Source organism: Neoarius graeffei, chromosome 3, assembly GCF_027579695.1.
Source record: "Neoarius graeffei isolate fNeoGra1 chromosome 3, fNeoGra1.pri, whole genome shotgun sequence".
Classification (NCBI taxonomy): Eukaryota; Metazoa; Chordata; class Actinopteri; order Siluriformes; family Ariidae; genus Neoarius; species Neoarius graeffei.
Genome location: NC_083571.1, coordinates 74,843,888 through 74,865,394, shown reverse-complemented (window position 1 = coordinate 74,865,394; position 21,507 = coordinate 74,843,888). Strand labels below are relative to the sequence as shown.

Sequence of the window (21,507 nt, the reverse complement as noted above, 5' to 3'; positions counted from 1 at the left end):
TGAACTGTGGCTGAAAGGTCGTTGGTGCCTGTTGTGGCGGTAACCTAAGAACCTGCTGGTGGACACTGGCGGTGAAGGAAGCAGTCAAGCTAAAGAAAGAGGCCTTTCAGGTTTGGTTGGCCCAGGGGTCCCTTGAGGCAGCAGGCAGGTACTGGAAAGCCAGAAGAACTGCAGCTTTGGCAGTTGCTGAAGCAAAAACCCGGGTGTGGGAGGAGTTTGGGGAGGCCATGGAGAAGGACTTTCAGTTGGCCTCAAGGAAGTTCTGGCAAACTGTTCAGTGACTCAGGAAGGGGAAACAGGGCTTGTCTCAGGCTGTGCACAGCCAGGGATGAGAACTGCTGACCTGAACTGGAGATATTGTCGGGTGGTGGAAGGAGCACTTAACTCCTGAACCCATCCTACACGTCCTCCATGGAGGAGGGGGGAGACTGAGGACTTGGGGGAAGCTTCACCCAGATCTCTGGCAGAGGTCACTGAGGTAGTCAAGAAGCTCCTCAGTGGCAAGGCACCAGGGGTGGATGAGATTTGCCCTGAGATGCTGAAGGCTCTGGACATTGTTGGGCTGTCTTGGCTGACATGCTTCTTCAATGTCACATGGAGGTTGGGTACAGTTCCTGTGGAGTGGCAGACCGGGTTGGTGGTTCCTTTTTTAAAAAGGGGGACTGAAGAGCATGCTCCAATTACAGGGGTGTCACACTGCTCAGCCTCCCCAGGAAAGTTTATTCCAGAGTGTTGGAAAGGAGGCTCCGGCCGATTGTTGAACCTCAGATTCAGGAAGAGCAATGCGGATTTTGTCCTGGCCATGGAACGGTGGAACAGTTCTTTACCATGGCAGGGTTGCTGGGGGGGGGGGGGGGGTTCATGGGAGTATGACCACCCAGTCTACATGCATTTTGTAGCTTTAGAAAAGACTTATGACTAAGCCCCCTTGGAACACTTGTGGGGGGGGCACTGCGGGAGTATGGGGTATTGGGCAGGGCTTGACATTAACGGTTGTCCGCTTGTCCGGGACAAGTGATCCTTTATGTCGGACAAGTTCATCATCTCAGTTACTTGTCCGATCGGACAAGTGCCAAAATACGCCGATATTTGGGTTACATATCAAATTTATCAGTTTATTCACATGATTTCCGAAGCATCTCACTCGACATATTGTTTTGATGAATCGCCGGATGTTTCTATTCGGAAAGAGTGATGTGCGCATGCGCAATATTCCACTTGTGAAACCGGCCAATACCACATCGAGTATTTCAGCTGAAAAGTAAACGGTCGTTTATGATTTGTTGTAATCGTGTCATACACGTGGATTTGTTGGCGGGATCATTATTCAACTGTATATTTACGTTGAGTATGTGGTAATTTCCAAATCTTTGAATTGGCTGGGCTTGGAATGTGCGCCTGCATGTGTGTGGATTGACAGGGAGTGAGGTAGGAGTGGGGAAAGTTATCTAGGAAATACCAAGCTGTCAAATGGCTGCTAATTAGGTTACCGGCTGTATTAACTAATTAGTAATGGGAGTTTAGGGATTTGAAACATAGGGCTCTATAATTTAGATATAATTATGGATTATTTGAAATTATCTTTTTTTACCATTAAATACCATACAGGAGCCACACTGAATAATTAGACAACAATTAATCAGTGGAGGATATATATTCAAAATTAATAATTTAAAAATGAAAATATATATAATTTTAATTTTCTGGTTTTCAATTTCTCTCTCTCATTATCTGTAGCCGCTTTATCCTGTTCTACAGGGTTGCAGGCAAGCTGGAGCCTATCCCAGCTGACTATGGGCAAAAGGAGGGGTACACCCTGGACAAGTCGCCAGGTCATCACAGGGCTGACACATAGACACAGACAACCATTCACACTCACATTCACACCTACGGTCAATTTAGAGTCACCAGTTAACCTAACCTGCATGTCTTTGGGGGAAACCGGAGCACCCGGAGGAAACCCACGTGGACACGGGGAGAACATGCAAATTCCACATAGAAAGGCCCTCGCCGGCCACGGGGCTCGAACCCGGACCTTCTTGCTGTGAGGCGACAGCGCTAACCACTACACCACCGTGCCGCCCGTTTTCAATTTCTCATAAATAAATTAATGATTGATGGAGTCCAATTGATGGAGCAGAACTCAAGGGTTGATAGATGAAGATGAATAGAAACTTTATTTGTATCCATTCATCTATGAGTCAATAGAGGTGTGGAGGTTTTCATAACAAGATATATTATCTTGTCATTTGATAACTAGATTTCAGTGTATAATAATCAGTGATTTACAGTATTAATCAGTCAATTTTGTTGTCAGTTTTATTTGTAGCATTGTTGTAATTTGTTTCTCTTGTCCAAACTAGTGATATCTCAAGTCATAAATTTTATGATAATGTTACTTTTTGTGATATTTGTTACTGAACTGCAGAGTACTGATCTGTGTATATATAACAGTTAGTGTTTCTGGATCTCATAGTATAGTTATTTTGTTCTTAAAATTTTATGTTCATAATTTCTACTCTATTGGAATACATTGCTTCTGAACTTCAGCATAATAATTGGTGAATTATGGTATCAATCAGTCTGTTTTACTATATTTTTGAACTTTTGCCTCAGTATATCAAGTATCGATTACTTTTGATTCATAGATATTATGCATATGTTGTGAATTTGGAAACAAATGCCATAAAGATTATTGGGTTACAAATAGTTTTTGTGTTTTTCTCAAATATTTCTTCGGACAAGTCAACTTCACATTCGGACAAGTAAATTTCCTTTCAACTTGCCCGACAGGACAAGTGGTTTCAAAAGTTAATGTAGAGCCCTGTTGGGGTCATTGCTACGAGCGATCCAGTCCTCGTACAACCAAAGTGTAAGCTGTGTCCATATTTTTGGCACAAAGTCAAACATGTTTCCGGTTGGTGTGGGACTCCACCAAGGCTGCCCCTCATTGCCAATCCTGTTTGTGATATTTATGGATGGGATCTCAAGGTGCAACCGGGGTGAGGGGGGTGTCCATTTTGAGAACCTCAGAATTGCATCTTTGGTCTTCGCAGATGTGGTTCTGTTGGCTTCTTCAGAGTGTGACCTTCAGCACGCACTGGGACGGTTTGCAGCTGAGAGTGAAGCGGCTGGGATGAGAGTCAGCACCTCCAAGTCTGAGGCCATGGTTCTCTGCTGTAAAACAGTGGAGTGCTCCCTCCAGGTTGGGAGTGAGTTGCTGCCCCAAGTGAAGGAGTTCAAGTATCTCAGGGTCTTGTTCACGAGTGATTGTAAAATGGAGCATGAAATGGACAGGCGGATTGGGGCGGCTTCAGCAGTAATGTGGGCGTTGTACTGGAGCACCGTGGTGAAGAGGGAGCAGAGCCAGAAGGCAAAACTTCCTATTTACCAGTCAATCTATGTTCCAAACCCTCACCTATGGTCATGAGCTTTGGGTAGTGACCAAAAGGATGAAAATGTAGATGAGGTGGCAGAGCTGAACATGTCTTGCATCCTTAATTGATTTGTAGCTTTTGTGCAGGAGAGAACTGACAGGTGCGTGTTAAATATGTCTAGTATTAAGATGACAAGAGACTAAATAAGGACCTGGTTGGCTCCTTTGGATAGAAGTGCCTGGATCCTCCTGCCAAACATTCACAGAACAGCACTTGAAGGAGACAGCATTAACTGCCCTCCGACATATGCATGAGCTCACAGATGCCTACAACTGACCAATGTCATTCTGATTGACAGGAAAGAGTGAATAATGAGAACACCAGGACAGCAGAGCCAATTTATCTCTCTTGGACTCCCTGCTAAGAATGGTTGTGACATTGTCTGGATTCGAACAACAGAGCAAACGCTCTCACACAACATAAGTCTCACATATTTATTTTTAACCACAGTCAGAAAAGTCTACATACCTGAAAGCCCCAGAAAGGGTTTCTGGGTGTCTCCACCTCTTCGCTCTTCCAGCAGAGTCTCTCCATCCCCCTGGATCCCAATCACTGTGGCAGTGGATGGAGGTCTTGTATGGCGATAGAGGACATGTTAAGAATCTACAAATCCCCTATACACATACTCTATGCACATACATATAGACAAAAGAAAATAAAAAGACAAAAAACCCTTTGTGCTTTAAGAGATATTCTAAAACAGTGCAAAAGAACCAGATGGGTGTGGTCCATTTCTGTACCCTTGAGAGATCGACTATGAATCGATGCATATTCAGACTAGCTCTTTTATGATCTTATAACAGAGACAGCAAGACAGCTGACAGCTGAAAAGGGGCATAAAAGGGGCTCGTCCCACTTCTACCTTATTGACTACAGTGTGAACACCCATTGACAATTATTAATGCTATTTAAGTAAATCAATGTTATACTATTTAATTACCATTTGAATTATTAATATGAATTATTGCCATGACTAAATCTAACTCTAAAACTATCTTTAGCCTCAGTAATCAAAAGAAAACATTTTGGCTCTTTTATTTTATTTATTTTTAATTTAAAAAAAGGGTTTTTTAAAGCAGTTTTTCTTGTGAGGACAAGTCAAATGTTCCCACAAGATCAAAACTGTCAGATCAACTAATGCTGGGTGAGGAGGTCTTGGGTGCAATCGGTGTTCCAGTTCATCCCAAAGGTGTTCAGTGGAGTTGAGGTCAGGGCACTGTGCAGGACACTAGAGTTCTTCCACTCCAACCTTAACACACCACAAAATTTTGGCCATACAGTGCACGTACCCCCCCCCCTCCGCCCCAATGTTATACCTATATCTCCTAGATACTACTATGCTTATACCTATGTTATTTTTTTAACCTTGGTTATGAAAAGTAATGGAGTAAACCCAGGAGTTCCTAAACCAGGGGTCCCTTGATTTCCAAAAGGGGTTGTGAGAGAAACTCACCATCTCCTTTTATTTCATTTAATTAGTTTATACATTAATATTAGAAATATCAAAAACAGGTTGTGTGTGTTAATATTCTGAAATGTTACTGGGAGTCACATTTAGACCAGCCACATTAAAATTATGCTATTTCATTCTTTTTCACTATCCCGACACTCCGCAGTAGTCTAGCTATGCAAAGAAATGAGCAAATTTCTCCATCCATTTCACTCTGCTAAACTAGTCATGTGTCTCAAATCGCATACTTATGTACATCTCAAAATCAGAAAAAGTTGGGACAGTATGGAAAATGCAAACTTAAAGCCTTGTTGTTTTTTTAAGATTTACTTTTACTTCATTGCAGACAGTATGAACCAAAGATATTTCATGTTTTGTCTGGTTAACTTCATTTATATATTTTTAATATACATCCATTCCTGTGTTAACTGTGTCCAAAAGCACTGTTGACTTCTCTGAGCTCTGAGAAGGAATGACAACTTTAAAGTGGTAAATGCTTTATTGTCCCAACTTTTTTTAACTGGTGTTGCAGAAATCAAAATTGAAATGTATTTATTTTATGCATCACCCAAACCTCTCAGATTCTAAAACCTAATTGTAAATTCTGTGATGACATATCCAATGCAGGAATTATCTCATCTCATCTCATTATCTCTAGCCGCTTTATCCTGTTCTACAGGGTCGCAGGCAAGCTGGAGCCTATCCCAGCTGACTATGGGCGAAAGACAGGGTACACCCTGGACAAGTCGCCAGGTCATCACAGGGCTTGCAGGAATTATATTATTGAAATATCATGCATTGAGAGGCTCCGGATGAAATTATGGATTCTTAGAGGTGACTAGCATAGTACTATTTTGTGAGGGGCGCAGCACGTACTGCTCTATCCAGCATTGGCTTCTTTGGGAAATATTTTTTTTGACATGGCAATGGTCTTGGCATGGTACCAATGAACACAAAGAAAGTAAGTGCTGACCATTTGACAGACTAATGGTAGAGTGCTTATTCTAAGCAAGTCATGGGTTTGTGTGGGGCAGCCATCTCTCTAGAAAACTGCTGGGAGGAAGCACTTCTTCCCCTAATCAATTGAATTATCTTATTAATTATTTAAGGTCCTACTAAGTGCTCAGCTCACAATAAATCCTCTCTTCCAAAGCTTTTCAGTAAGAATTCCAAATAAGTATAACAAATGGAAAAAACAAAAAACAAAAATCCAACCACCAATGAACAGTGCATATAGGACTGTTCGAAAAATGTCATCTCAGTTTCTTCTCAACTTTCAAAATTTGATTCTTTTTATTCTCATCTATACCTTGAAAAAAGTGCAACAGTGTAACTAAAAACCAATTTGAAAAACAAGTCTAGGTTTGCAAAACACTCACGTTTTGAAACAGGGGTCTCCAGACATAAGATGAGTACAGATGATCACCTGAACAATAAAAGGAGCAAACAAGTACAATTTAGAGAAAAACTCTCAGTATTTCGTGTTTTTAAAATTACTCATGACATCATTGGTTAAAAACAGAATCTGGCAGGTAGGATGGACAAAGGGATTGTTGGAAATAAATGAAGAAAATGTACATCTATTATATAGGGCGGCATGGTGGTGTAAGTGGTTAGCACAGTCGCCTCACAGCAAGAAGGTTCTGGGTTTGAGCCCAGCAGTCGGCGGGGGCCTTTCTGTGTGGAGTTTGTATGTTCTCCCCATGTCTGCGTGGGTTTCCTCCGAGTGTTCCGGTTCCCCCACACACAGTTCAAAGACATGTGGTTAGGTTAATATGGGACGGCCTTGGGCTGAGGTGCCCTTGAGTGAGGCTCCCAACTACTCCACGGGCACTGTTAGCATGGCTGCCCACTGCTCTGGGTATGTGTGTGCGTGCTCATTGCTCGCATGTGTGTGTTCACTGCTTCAGATGGGTTAAATGCAGAGAGGAATTTCACAAGTGTGTGATGAATAAAGTTGTTTTTCTTCTTCTTACCTATTATATAGTCTGAAATTAATTACTGTATGTACTTTAACACTGCATTTTGCAGAAGTTTGCTTAATTAAAACAAAGGCTTTAAATATAAATATTGTATTAAATGAATAAGTATTGTGTCAATGATTTTTAGCTAAATAAAATATTCTAGACAAAGAGTATGTTGCCCCAGTTTGAGGTTGTGAGAATTCTGGATTAAAGAGGTACTGCACCCTTAAATGTGTTATTTGAGCTGTAAAATGAATGGTATTACTAGATTGACATATCTATATGGACAGCCATGGCCTAAAGGTTAGAGAAGCCCTTAGGCCCAAAGGGTCACTGGTTCGATTCCCTGGACCGGCAGGAAAAATCCATAGCTGAAGTGCCCTTGAGCAAGGCACCTAAACCCCAACTGTTCCCCAGGTGCTGGGTATATGTGTGTGCTTGTTGTACGTCGCTCTGGATAAGAACATCTGCTAAATGCCTGAAATGTAATATAATATTGCAGCAAAGTGGTGTACCGGTTAGTGCTGTGGCCACACAGCAAGCAGGTTCTGGGTTTGAATATTGCAGCCAACCAGGGCCTTTCTGTGTGGAGTTTCCATGTTCTCCCTGTGTCTGCGTGGGTTTCCCCCACAGTCCAAAGACGTGCAGGTTAGGTTAATTGGTGGCTTTAAATTGACCATAGGTGTGAATGTTTCTGTGTCAGCCCTGTAGACCGCAGGCAGGCCAGTTTAGCACCTGGACTCTTACTATGGAGCCATGCAGTTTTAATATGTGCAGAAAGCAGTTTGGCATTGTCTTGCTGAAAGAAGGAAGGCCTTCCCTGATAAAGATTTTGTCTGGATGGCAGCATACTGCACTGAAACGTGTATATATCATTCAGCATTAATGATGCCTTCCCAGATGTACAAGCTACCCATGTCATGTGCACTAATGCACCCTCATACCATCACAGATGCTGGCTTTTGAACTGTGCACTGATAAGCCAGATGGTCCCTCATCTCTTTAGCTTGGGGGATGTGATGTCCATGATTTCTAAAAAGAATTTTTACTTTTGATTCATCAGACCTCGGGACAATTTTCCACTTTGTGTCAGTCCATCGTAAAAGAGCTCGGGCCCAGAGAAGGTGGCGGTGTTTCTGGATATTGTTTATATACAGTGGTGCTTGAAAGTTTGTGAACCCTTTAGAATTTTCTATATTTCTGCATAAATATGACCTAACACAACATCAGATTTTCACACAAGTCCTAAAAGTAGATAAAGAGAACCCAGTTAAACAAATGAGACAAAATATTATACTTGGTCATTTATTTGTTGAGGAAAATGATCCAATATTACATATCTGTGAGTGGCAAAACTATGTGAACTTCTTGGATTAGCAGTTCATTTGAAGGTGAAATTAGAGTCAGCTGTTTTCAATCAATGGGATGACAATCAGGTGTGAGTGGGCACCCTGTTTTATTTAAAGAACAGGGATCTATCAAAGTCTGATCTTCACAACACATGTTTGTGGAAGTGTAACATGGCATGAACAAAGGAGATTTCTGAGGACCTCAGAAAAAGTGTTGTTGATGCTCATCAGGCTGGAAATGCTTACAAAACCATCTATAAAGAGTTTGGACTCCACCAATCCACAGTCAGACAGATTGTGTACAAATGGAGGAAATTCAAGACCATTGTTACCCTCCCCAGGAGTGATCAACCAACAAAGATCACTCCAAAAGCAAGGCGTGTAATAGTTGGCAAGGTCACAAAGGACCCCAGGGTAACTTCTAAGGCTACGTTTACACTAGACCGTATCTGTCTCGTTTTCTTCGCGGATGCACTGTCCGTTTACATTAACCCCCCTGAAAAAGCGGGGAAACAGGAATCCGCCAGCGTCCACGTATTCAATCTAGATCGTATCAGCTCCGGTGCTGTGTAAACATTGAGAATACGCGAATACGCTGTGCTGAGCTCTAGCTGGCGTCTCATTGGACAACGTCACTGTGACATCCACCTTCCTGATTCGCTGGCGTTGGTCATGTGACGCGACTGCTGAAAAACGGCGCAGACTTCCGCCTTGTATCACCTTTCATTAAAGAGTATAAAAGTATGAAAATACTGCAAATACTGATGCAAATACTGCCCATTGTGTAGTTATGATTGTCTTTAGGCTTGCCATCCTTCCACTTGCAAGTAATAAGTGATATGCGCTGGGATCTCACACACAGCGGCTCAGTCCCGAATCGTGGCTTGTTCACTTCACTCGCGCGCTCTGTGAGCTGCGCAGGGCCGGAGTGCGCACCCTCCAGAGGGCACTCGCTGTTCAGGGCGGAGTGATTTGGAGCGCAGGATGCCTGCGGAGCCGAGCGTATCCGCGTATTGGTGTTGCTGTGTGCACGGCTAACGGTTTTATGTAAACGCGAATCGTTTTAAGAACGTTAATCTGATGATCCGCTGATTCGACGTAATGTAAACGTAGCCTAAGCAACTGAAGGCTTCTCTCACATCGGGTAATGTTCATGAGTCCACCATCAGGAGAACACTGAACAACAATGGTGTGCATGGCAGGGTTGCAAGGAGAAAGCCACTGGTCTCCAAAAAGAACACTGTTGTTTGTCTGCAGTTTGCTAAAGATCACGTGGACAAGCCAGAAGGCTATTGGAAAAATGTTTTGTGGACGGATGAGACCAAAATAGAACTTTTTGGTTTAAATGAAGAGCGTTATGTTTGGAGAAAGGAAAACACTGCATTCCAGCATAAGAACCTTATCCCATCTGTGAAACATAGTGGTGGTAGTTAGATTAGATTAGATAAAACTTTATTGATCCCTTTGGGCAGGTTCCCTCAGGGAAATTAAGATTCCAGCAGCATCATTACAGATAAACAGAGAAAATAAATAGAGAAAACTTCTACCAGGGTGTCTGCAGGCTTGAACAAGTTCAATTTAAGACTTTTTAAGACCTTTTTAAGACCATAGCAGGTTAAATTTAAGACTTATGCCGCACAAAAAAAAAGAAAATTGGGAGAGCCTGAATTACTTTTGAAATAACAAAATTTATCATCATTCACCAATGAACTCATTACATCCCTAGGGTGCGCTCTTGCATTAATGAGGAACTAAGTTGCAGTAGAGCCAAAGACATCCCACAAATCACTTGAGGATGAGGCATTCGATTCCGTACAGTTTGCGTGTTGTAGTGTTACAGTTTGCACAGAGTTAGCTGATACACCGTCTCAAGATGTGCTTGGACCTGACAACGGTGAACAAAACTGAGTGATGGCATGCGATTGTTGCAGACTTTTATGGGCAGCCTGGTGCTTCTCCGCTTTCGCATGCGATTCCGGTGCCTTTACACCCAGGGTGCTGAGTTTGAGTGTTCTTTTGCACAATGTGCAGTACGCCTCAAACGGATTGTTTGGTACACGTTTTAACCAGTCCACGAAATCACTGCGTTCAAGCCAGCAGTCGTTAAACTTGCATTAGCCCATTTTGCTACAAACCGTGACAATAGGGCTGTGCGATATGGGAAAAAATGAATATCCCGATACATTTTCTCCATTTCACGATATACGATATATATCTCGATATATTTAAATCTCCTCTAAAGGACCCCATGAAATCTAACTTTTACTCTTTACTGTTTTCACTACAATCCCTGCAGATTAAATAACATTCTTGGTTAACTTTACAGGTGGTTTTCAACAACACATTTTAAATTTTCATGTTGGTGATTAATCACAATTGAATTGAAATAAGACTATTTTTATTCAACAAAGATGTGGCACAAACTGCAAAAACAATCTTGAAAATTGCAACAAAGGGGCAATACAATACAGAGCTGCTCAGAGCTCAAACCAATAAAGTGCAAGCTCAACACTTAGCCTAAATAAGAAAAGTGCTCTTTCATTAAATTATTTTAAAAAATAGATCTCCAAGCTATTAACCTGACTACTGAGAACCACTGGAACATTCACAATAGAGAGAGAGATTGAGGGAGAGAAGAGAGATATCTGCAAAACATAATTTTCCTCTTTGCACACTTTTGAACTGAGTGTTTTCTGGCTCTGCCTCTCAGATGTGTAGAATTCCAGTATTGCCTTCTCTGTAAAATGTCTGCGACCAGGCAACTCATATTTGGGATCGAGTGTGTTTAGTAATTTTTGGAAGCCTGGTTTTTCCACTATACTAACTGGGATCATGTCTTCGGCAATGACGTTAGTGATTGCATCCGTTATAGCTCTCCATCTCTGACTCGTTTTCTCATATGGGGGGCTTTGGAGAACGAGGCCGCTATGGTCATTTGTTTAGCTCGTGGGCAAGTAGTTCAGAGTTTAAGAGACTCTTCATACTGTACCGGGTGAGTTTCAGGTGATGGAACATATTTGTAGTGCTGCTGCCTTTCGTGATGACAGGTTTTTTTTTTTTGCACACTTTACAAATTGGCATTTGCTGTTCTACGTCCTCCTCGCGATATCCAAAAAATGCCAGGTGACTGACCCCTTACTAGTTCTTTTAGGAACCAATTCGTCCACTTCCATTTTTAATTGACAGAGCTTACACGGTAGCCTACGCAACACCAGCAACTGCACGAACTGAGTCAGCGCTGTAAACCAGAACCAGGAAATCTTCTGCAGTGTTGCCAGATACTGCTGACGTTTTCCAGCCCAAAATATGTTCAAAACCTGCTAAAACGCACTTAAAACCGCCCAATCTGGCAACACAACCGAAACTAGAAAATCTTCCCGGAAGTTCCTTTCAGCACCTAGATGCTAACCAATCCCGGGTGACATCTAGGTGCTGAAGGGAACTTCCGGGAAGATTTTCTACGTGCAGAATAATTCTGCACGTAACCTAGGTCTTAAATTACCCAAATGAGATTTTAGACCAACAGTGCAAAATATCTCTGTATTTTAGACTTTTTTAGGCCTAAAATTGAAAATGTGTAATTTTAGACTTTTTTAGACTCCGCGGACACCCTGTTCTACATAAATGAAAATAAATTATTTACATATACAAATATAAAAAGAATAAGATATGGGGAAGGAGGGAAAAAAGGGGGGGCAGCAGGAGAGATATTGCACTTTATATTGCACATTGTCTGGTATTGCTTATTGTTAGGCTAGGCTACTGCTGACTATTGACCAAAATAGAACTTTTTGGTTTGAATGAGAAGCGTTATGTTTGGAGAAAGGAAAACACTGCATTCCAGCATAAGAACCTTATCCCATCTGTGAAACATGGTGGTGGTAGTATCATGGTTTGGGCCTGTTGTGCTGCATCTGGGCCAGGATGGCTTGCCATCATTGATTGAACAATGAATTCTGAATTATACCAGCGAATTCTACAACCCCAATTCCAAACAAGTTGGGACAAAGTACAAATTGTAAATAAAAACGGAATGCAATAATTTACAAATCTCAAAAACTGATATTGTATTCACAATAGAACATAGACAACATATCAAATGTCGAAAGTGAGACATTTTGAAATTTCATGCCAAATATTGGCTCATTTGAAATTTCATGACAGCAACACATCTCAAAAAAGTTGGGACAGGGGCAATAAGAGGCTGGAAAAGTTAAAGGTACAAAAAAGGAACAGCTGGAGGACCAAATTGCAACTCATTAGGTCAATTGGCAATAGGTCATTAACATGACTGGGTATAAAAAGAGCATCTTGGAGTGGCAGCGGCTCTCAGAAGTAAAGATGGGAAGAGGATCACCAATCCCCCTAATTCTGCACCGACAAATAGTGGAGCAATATCAGAAAGGAGTTTGACAGTGTAAAATTGCAAAGAGTTTGAACATATCATCATCTACAGTGCATAATATCATCAAAAGATTCAGAGAATCTGGAAGAATCTCTGTGCGTAAGGGTCAAGGCCGGAAAACCATACTGGGTGCCCGTGATCTTCGGGCCCTTAGACGGCACTGCATCACATACAGGAATGCTTCTGTATTGGAAAATCACAAAATGGGCTCAGGAATATTTCCAGAGAACATTATCTGTGAACACAATTCACCGTGCCATCCGCCGTTGCCAGCTAAAACTCTATAGTTCAAAGAAGAAGCCGCATCTACACATGATCCAGAAGCGCAGACGTCTTCTCTGGGCCAAGGCTTATTTAAAATGGACTGTGGCAAAGTGGAAAACTGTTCTGTGGTCAGACAAATCAAAATTTGAAGTTCTTTATGGAAATCAGGGACGCCGTGTCATTCGGACTAAAGAGGAGAAGGACGACCCAAGTTGTTATCGGCGCTCAGTTCAGAAGCCTGCATCTCTGATGGTATGGGGTTGCATTAGTGCGTGTGGCTTGGGCAGCTTACACATCTGGAAAGACACCATCAATGCTGAAAGGTATATCCAGGTTCTAGAGCAACATATGCTCCCATCCAGATGACATCTCTTTCAGGGAAGACCTTGCATTTTCCAACATGACAATGCCAAACCACATACTGCATTAATTACAGCATCATGGCTGCGTAGAAGAAGGGTCCGGGTACTGAACTGGCCAGCCTGCAGTCCAGATCTTTCACCCATAGAAAACATTTGGTGCATCATAAAACGGAAGATACGACAAAAAAGATCTAAGACAGTTGAGCAATTAGAATCCTACATTAGACAAGAATGGGTTAACATTCCTATCCCTAAACTTGAGCAACTTGTCTCCTCAGTCCCCAGACATTTACAGACTGTTGTAAAGAGAAAAGGGGATGTCTCACAGTGGTAAACATGGCCTTGTCCCAACTTTTTTGAGATGTGGTTGTAGCAGCGGGGGCATGGTCAAGCGCCGGTCTGTGACAGGAGGGCGGAGTCAGGGAAGGTGAGTGGCAGAATCACTACACCTGAGAGCAATTAACCTGTTTGTGTGTCTTCCCAGTGACCGCGCCCTATTTAGGGAGGGAGAGCGAGAGCAGAGGAGATCTCTCCCGAACCAGACACCTGATATGTGTGTGCGCGTGTGCCTGTGCCCAACATATTGTGTTAGACTGAAAAGTGTAACAATAAAACTATTTGTTGAACCTGATCTCTGTCCTGCCGTCCTCTGTGCTCCACCCCTCCGTAAGAACCGCTACAGTGGTGCTGAAACCCGGGACAATTGGAGCACAGCAGCCTAACAGCCCCATGGAGTCCTCCCCGTTCGCCGAACTGGTCCACGCCCTCGCCACGGCCCAGCAACGCCAGCACCAGGCGCTACTCACCCTCCGAAAGGAGCAAGAAGAGTGGTTCGAGGCCCTGGTGTTGGCCCAACAGGAAGATCGGGAGGCGTTCCGGCACCTCCTCGCGTCGGCGGGGTCCACCAGCGCTCCGACCGCGGGCCCGTCTCCCCTCACTGTCACCAAGATGGGCCCGCAGGACGACCCCGAGGCGTTCATCATGCTCTTCGAGCAAATCGCCGAAGCCTCGGGGTGGCCGATGGAGCAGCGCGCGGCGCGCCTCCTCCCCCTGCTATCGGGAGAGGTACAGCTGGCCGCGCTACAGCTCCCCGCCGACCGCCGGCTGGCCTACGCGGACCTCCGCCGGGCCGTCCTCCAGCGCGTGGGGCGCACTCCAGAACAGCAGCGCCAGCGCTTCCGCGCGTTGCGCTTGGAGGAAGTCGGCCAGCCGTTCGCATTTGGCCAGCAGCTCCAGGACGCCTGCTGGCGGTGGCTGAGGGCCGACAACCGCGACACCGAGGGAATCATCGACCAGGTGGCACTGGAACAGTTCGTCGCTCGCTTGCCGGCAGGAACTGCGGAGTGGGTCCGGTGCCACCGCCCGGCGTCGCTGGATCGGGCAGTCGAGCTGGCGGAGGACCATTTGGCGGCTGTCCCGGCAGCAGGACAGCAGATGGCATCTTTTCTCTCCTCTTCTCTCTCTCTCTCTCTCTCTCTCCCCCTCCTCCTGTGTCCCGTCCTCTCCCTGTTCCCCCACCGCGGAGGCGGGGGCTGGCACCACCCCAGCTGGCCCGCCGCACCCGCGGTGCCCTCCCGTTTCTCCCTTCTGTGTCTGTCTCTCCCCCACCTCAGGTTAGTGAGCCCCAGATCACCGGTGCAGAGGGAAAGCCCGGGCCGGTTTGCTGGCGCTGCGGGGAGCCGGGCCACCTTCAACAGCAGTGCACGGCGATGGAGGTGGGCGTGGTGGTTCGGATCCCCGACGCGCCAGAGGCCGCCCTCGATCGGGCTGGAGCGTATCGCATACCGGTGAGTATCCAAGGGGCTACATATCAGGCGTTGGTGGATTCTGGTTGTAATCAGACTTCAATTCGCCAAAGCCTGGTTCAAGACAAGGCATTGGGGGGAGCACAAGGGGTGAAGGTGTTGTGTGTGCACGGGGATGTTCACCGCTACCCTTTGGTGTCGGTCCACATTATTTTCAGAGGGGAAAAATTTATAGTGAAGGCGGCGGTTAATGCTCGCCTTACCCACTCTTTAATTTTGGGGACTGATTGGCCGGGATTTCAGGGTTTAATGACATGCCTAGTCAAGAGTGGGTCCTGCCATTTGACAGGGGGAGGTCCCGGTGTCGCTTTGGCAGGAGCAGCTGTCACAGAGCCGTCTACGTCATCTCCGCGTCAGAGTGAGGAGCCGCCGGCTCCTCCTCTCTCTATTGGGGAATCCCTCACGGATTTCCCATTAGAGCAGTCACGAGACGAGACTCTGCAGCATGCGTTTGACCAAGTGAGAGTAATCGATGGTCAAACGCTCCAGCCGAACGCCACCCCATCCTTCCCCTACTTCGCGATTATGAAGGATAGATTATACCGAGTGACGCAGGACACTCAAACTAAAGAGCGAGTCACGCAGCTTTTAATTCCGAAGAGCCGCCGGGAATTGGTATTCCAGGCGGCTCACTTTAATCCCATGGCTGGACGCTTGGGGCAGGATAAAACACTAGCCCGAATAATGGTCCGATTCTATTGGCCGGGGATTCGCGGCGATGTCCGTAGGTGGTGTACGGCATGCCGCGAATGCCAGTTAGTAAATCCAGCGGCCATCCCAAAAGCGCCTTTGTGCCCTCTTCCATTAATCAAGACCCCATTTGAGAGAATTGGGATGGATCTCGTCGGGCCATTAGATCGGTCAGCACGAGGGTACCGCTTTATATTAGTTCTGGTGGACTATGCAACGCGATACCCGGAAGCCATGCCTCTGCGCAATATCTCAGCACGCAGTATTGCAGAGGCGCTCTTCCGCGTCATCTCCCGAGTTGGAATCCCGAAAGAGATTCTGACTGATCAAGGCACTACGTTTATGTCACGAACACTGCGCAAACTGTATGGGTTATTGGGGATTAAGCCGATCCGCACCAGCGTGTATCACCCACAAACGGACGGTTTAGTGGAACGGTTTAACCGCACCCTCAAAAATATTATTAAAAAATTCGTAAGTGAGGACGCACGTAATTGGGATAAGTGGCTCGAACCTTTGTTGTTCTCAGTGCGAGAGGTTCCCCAAGCCTCCACGGGGTTCTCGCCGTTCTAATTATTATATGGGCGTAAGTCACGCGGCATCCTGGACGTGCTGCGGGAAAATTGGGAGGAGGGACCTTGACAAAGCAAGAACGAAATTCAGTACGTTATGGACCTGCGTGCAAAACTCCACACGCTCACCCACCTAACTCAGGAGAATTTGCGGCAGGCCCAGGAACGGCAAGCCCGCCTGTACAACAAGGGTACGTGCCTTAGAGAGTTCACACCGGGAGATAAGGTACTCGTACTGTTGCCCACATCGAGCTCCAAATTGATCGCCAAGTGGCAAGGACCCTTTGAGGTCACACGGCGAGTCGGGGACGTCGACTATGAGGTGAGGCGAATGGACAGGGGTGGGGCGCTACAGATTTACCACCTCAATCTCCTTAAACTCTGGAACGAGGAGCTCCCTGTGGCGTTGGTGTTGGTGGTTCCAGAGAAGGCGGAGCTGGGGCCGGAGGTTCAAAAAGGGACATTGGCATCACGTACCTCTCCGGTCCCCTGTGGAGACCACCTCTCCCCGACCCAACTCACGGAGGTCGCCCAGTTGCAGACCGAGTTTTCGGATGTGTTCTCGCCCCTGCCCGGTCGCACTAACCTCATAGAGCACCACATAGAGACGCCCCCGGGGGTGGTAGTGCGTAGCCGCCCTTACAGGCTACCCAAACACAAAAAAAAGGTGGTTCGGGAAGAACTTCAGACCATGCTCGAAATGGGCATCGTCGAGGAGTCCCACAGTGACTGGAGCAGCCCGGTGGTCTTGGTACCCAAGGCCGACGGGTCGGTCCGGTTCTGTGTGGACTATAGAAAAGTCAACGCTGTGTCTAAATTCGACGCATACCCAATGCCTCGTATTGATGAGTTACTCGATCGACTAGGCACGGCTTGCTTTTATTCGACACTGGATTTGACGAAGGGATATTGGCAGATCCCCTTGACTCCACTATCCCGAGAAAAAACGGCCTTTTCCACACCGTTTGGTTTACACCAATTCGTCACACTTCTGTTTGGGCTGTTTGGGGCACCCGCGACGTTTCAGCGGCTGATGGATAGGGTCTTCCGCCCCCACGCCACCTATGCGGCCGCGTATCTAGATGATATAATCATCTATAGTAATGACTGGCCGAGGCACCTTGAACATCTGAGGGCCGTCCTTAGGTCGCTGAGGCGAGCGGGGCTCACAGCTAACCCAAAGAAGTGTGCGATTGGGCAGGTGGAAGTACGGTATCTGGGCTTCCACTTGGGCAATGGGCAGGTGCGTCCCCAAATTAATAAGACAGCAGCGATTGCGGCCTGCCCGAGGCCCAAGACCAAAAAGGGGTGAGACAGTTCCTGGGGCTGGCTGGCTATTACCGTAGGTTTATCCCTAATTATTCGGACGTCACCAGCCCGCTGACTGATCTCACTAAAAAGGGGGCACCAGATCCAGTCCAGTGGACGGAGCAATGCCAGCGGGCTTTTTCAGAGGTAAAGGCTGCATTGTGTGGGGGGCCACTTTTACACTCCCCTGACTTTGCTCTCCCTTTTGTGTTACAGACCGATGCGTCGGACAGAGGGCTGGGGGCAGTTTTGTCCCAGGAGGTGGAGGGGGAGGACCGCCCCGTCCTCTACATCAATAGGAAGCTGTCAGTGCGTGAGGGGCGCTATAGCACCATTGAAAAGGAGTGTCTGGCGATCAAGTGGGCGGTCCTCGCCCTCCGTTATTACCTGCTGGGGCGCCCTTTCACCCTCTGTTCGGACCACGCGCCCCTCCAGTGGCTCCACCGCATGAAAGATGCCAACGCGTGGATCACCCGTTGGTATCTGGCACTCCAACCCTTTAATTTCAAGGTGGTCCACAGGCCGGGGGCGCAGATGGTCGTGGTGGACTTCCTCTCCCGTCAAGGGGGGGGGGGGGAGTCGGCTGCGGGCCGGACGGCTGCCCGGCCTGAGTCGGGCGGTGGGGGTATGTGGCAGTGGGGGCGTGGTCAAGCGCTGGTCTGTGACAGGAGGGCAGAGTCAGGGAAGGTGAGTGGCAGAATCATTACACCTGAGAGCAATTAACCTGTTTGTGTGTCTTCCCAGTGACCACGCCCTATTTAGGGAGGGAGAGCGAGAGCAGAGGAGATCTCTCCCGAACCAGACACCTGATGTGTGTGTGCGCGTGTGTCTGTGCCCAACATATTGTGTTAGACTGAAAAGTGTAACAATAAAACTATTTGTTGAACCTGATCTCTGTCCTGCCGTCCTCTGTGCTCCACCCCTCTGTAAGAACCGCTACAGTGGTGTTGTCATGAAATTTAAAATCACCTAATTTTTCTCTTTAAATGATACATTTTCTCAGTTTAAACATTTGATATGCCATCTATGTTCTATTCTGAATAAAATATGGAATTTTGAAACTTCCACATCATTGCATTCCGTTTTTATTTACAATTTGTACTTTGTCCCAACTTTTTTGCAATCAGGGTTGTAAAGGAAAATGTCAGGACATCTGTCCATGAACTGAATCTCAAGAGAAGGTGGGTCATGTAGCAAGACAACAATCCTAAGCACGCAAGTCGTTCTACCAAAGAATGGTTAAAGAAGAATAAAGTTAATGTTTTGGAATGGCCAAGTCAAAGTCCTGACCTTAATCCAATCGAAATGTTGTGGAAGGACCTGAAGCGAGCAGTTCATGTAAGGAAACCCACCAACATCCCAGAGTTGAAGCTGTTCTGTATGGAGGAATGGGCTAAAATTCCTCCAAGCCGGTGTGCAGGACTGATCAACAGTTACTGAAAATGTTTAGTTGCAGTTATTGCTGCACAAGGGGGTCACACCAGATACTGAAAGCAAAGGTTCACATACTTTTGCTACTCACAGATATGTAATATTGGATCATTTTTCTCAATAAATAAATGACCAAGTATAATATTTTTGTCTCATTTGTTTAACTAGGTTCTCTGTATCTACTTTTAGGACTTGTGTGAAAATCTGATGTTTTGGGTCATATTTATGCAGAAATATAGAAAATTCTAAAGGGTTCACAAACTTGTTGCACTGTTTGCCCATGCAGTCTTTCACAGAGCTGTGAACCCCTCCCCATCTTTACTTCTGAGAGACTCCGCCTCTTTGGGATGCTCTTTTTATACCTAATCATGTTACTGACCTGTTGCCAATTAATCAAATTAGCTTTTTCAGCATTACACAGCTTCTTCAGTGTTTTGTTGCCCCTGTCCCAACTTTTTTGAAATGTATTGCTGACATCGAATTCAAAATGAACATATATTTTTCAAAAAACAATAAAATTTCTCAGTTTCAACATTTGATATGTTGTCTCTGTAGTATTTTTGATGAAATCTAGGGTTTCCATTATTTGCAAATCTTCACTTTCTTTGTTTATTTACGTTTTTAAAAAAAGGGAAAGAGGCCGCACTATGCATACAGATATTTATACGGCAAATAAATATCTGTATACATAGTGCGGCCTCTTTCCCTTTTTTATGAATTGACTATATGTTAGGTCAGCACTCTCAGAATTAATAAAAACACATTGAGTGAAGGAGCCTGCTCCTACCCTTATGTACGTTTTACACATATTTACACAGTCCCAAATTTATGGAATTGGGGCTGTATACAAAATTACTGTATGTTGATTAATGGTTAAAAAAAACCCAGGTAATCCAGTTGAAATTAAATCTATAATACAATAAAGTGTTCAAAACCTTAAGGGGTCTGAATACTTTCCCAACCCACTGTACATAAAGAAACATCCCCAAATTGCCATGTATGGCAAACAACTTCCCTTTGTGTTTAAGACAATGAACTTTACTGAAAATTAAAGTAAATATACTGGTGTACAAAATAGAGTAAATGTTTTATTTGGAAACCTGTGATGAAAAATTACCCTTTATTGTTCATCTTTTCTGCTGCTGTATTTAAAAATGTAATGTACTGCAACATGAGATATGGCTGCATGCATTTTCTAATTACAAAACTTTGAAACAAGATATGTTTTAAATATATACATGATATGTTATAAATATATACATGAATAAATACTGATCTGCATGCTTTTGTGGCCTGTACCTTGAGAATAGAATTGTCCTGCCTGGTGTTCTTTGTGTCGTAGCCCTCCAGTAAACAGCGGCGTGTGGTGCTCCCAGATCCTGCAAACTCAGCCAGGTTCAGATCAGCAAAGCCCAGCTAAGATACACAACAATGCAAGAGCTGGTTTAGAATCTCATCTCATTATCTCTAGCCGCTTTATCCTGTTCTACAGGGTCGCAGGCAAGCTGGAGCCTATCCCAGCTGACTACGGGCGAAAGGCGGGGTACACCCTGGACAAGTGGCCAGGTCATCACAGGGCTCTGGTTTAGAATCATTTTTTTTTAATGAATATCCTCAGGAATAGGACTGTATGGATGTGGTGGAGCTGTTGTGACATCAGCATTTTTGTCCCTGCTATGTTTGGCAAATCTAAGAGTGGCATCAACTCTTTATTCTTTGAAATATAGTACATGTTTAAGTAACTATATACGTTGCATGTACACTCAGTGGCCACTTTAATAGAAATACCTGTATCCTTGTTCATTATCCACTGGGCTAAACTTACTGCAGTAGCACTATGCATGCAGACACAGGTCAAAAGCGACAGCAGAATAGGTGGAAACTTTGATCTCAGTGATTTTTACTGCAGCATTGTTGTTGGTGCCAGACGGGCTGATTGACTATTTTACAAACTGCTTATCTCCTGGGATTTTCACACACAGCAATCTGTAGAGGTTACTCAAAATAGTGAAAAACATAAAAAACATCCAGTGTAAGTGGAAATGCCTTAACCTGACACCTTGATATGTATCTGTATGATTTTATGTACTGTTGCCACACATACAGTGGGGCAAAAAAGTATTTAGTCAGTCACCAATTGTGCAAGTTCTCCCACTTAAAAAGATGAGAGAGGCCTGTAATTTTCACCATAGGTATACCTCAACTGTGAGAGACAGGATGGGGGGGAAAGAATCCAGGAAATCACATTGTAGGATTTTTAATGAATTAATTGGTAAATTCCTCGGTAAAATAAGTATTTGGTCACCTACAAACAAGCAAGATTTCTGGCTCTCACAGACCTGTAACTTCTTCTTTAAGAGGCTCCTCTGTCCTCCACTCCTTACCTGTATTAATGGCACCTGTTTGAACTCGTTATCAGTATAAAAGACACATGTCTACAACCTCAAACAGTCACACTCCAAACTCCACT

At 45.0% G+C, this 21,507-nt stretch overlaps 1 protein-coding gene across 2 annotated transcripts in view; it reads right to left on the bottom strand.

Moving 5' to 3' along the window:
- The window catches only part of fam102bb (family with sequence similarity 102 member Bb), a 62,939-nt gene that overhangs the window by 20,864 nt on the left and 20,568 nt on the right, over nt 1-21,507 (bottom strand). For both annotated transcript variants that reach the window (XM_060917323.1, XM_060917322.1), the window contains exons 4-6: nt 20,337-20,453; nt 6,267-6,313; nt 3,906-4,009 (exon numbers count right to left, since the gene is read on the bottom strand). In XM_060917323.1, coding sequence (XP_060773306.1) covers nt 3,906-4,009; nt 6,267-6,313; nt 20,337-20,453 — 268 coding nt within the window. The remainder of the gene's footprint in view (nt 1-3,905; nt 4,010-6,266; nt 6,314-20,336; nt 20,454-21,507) is intronic.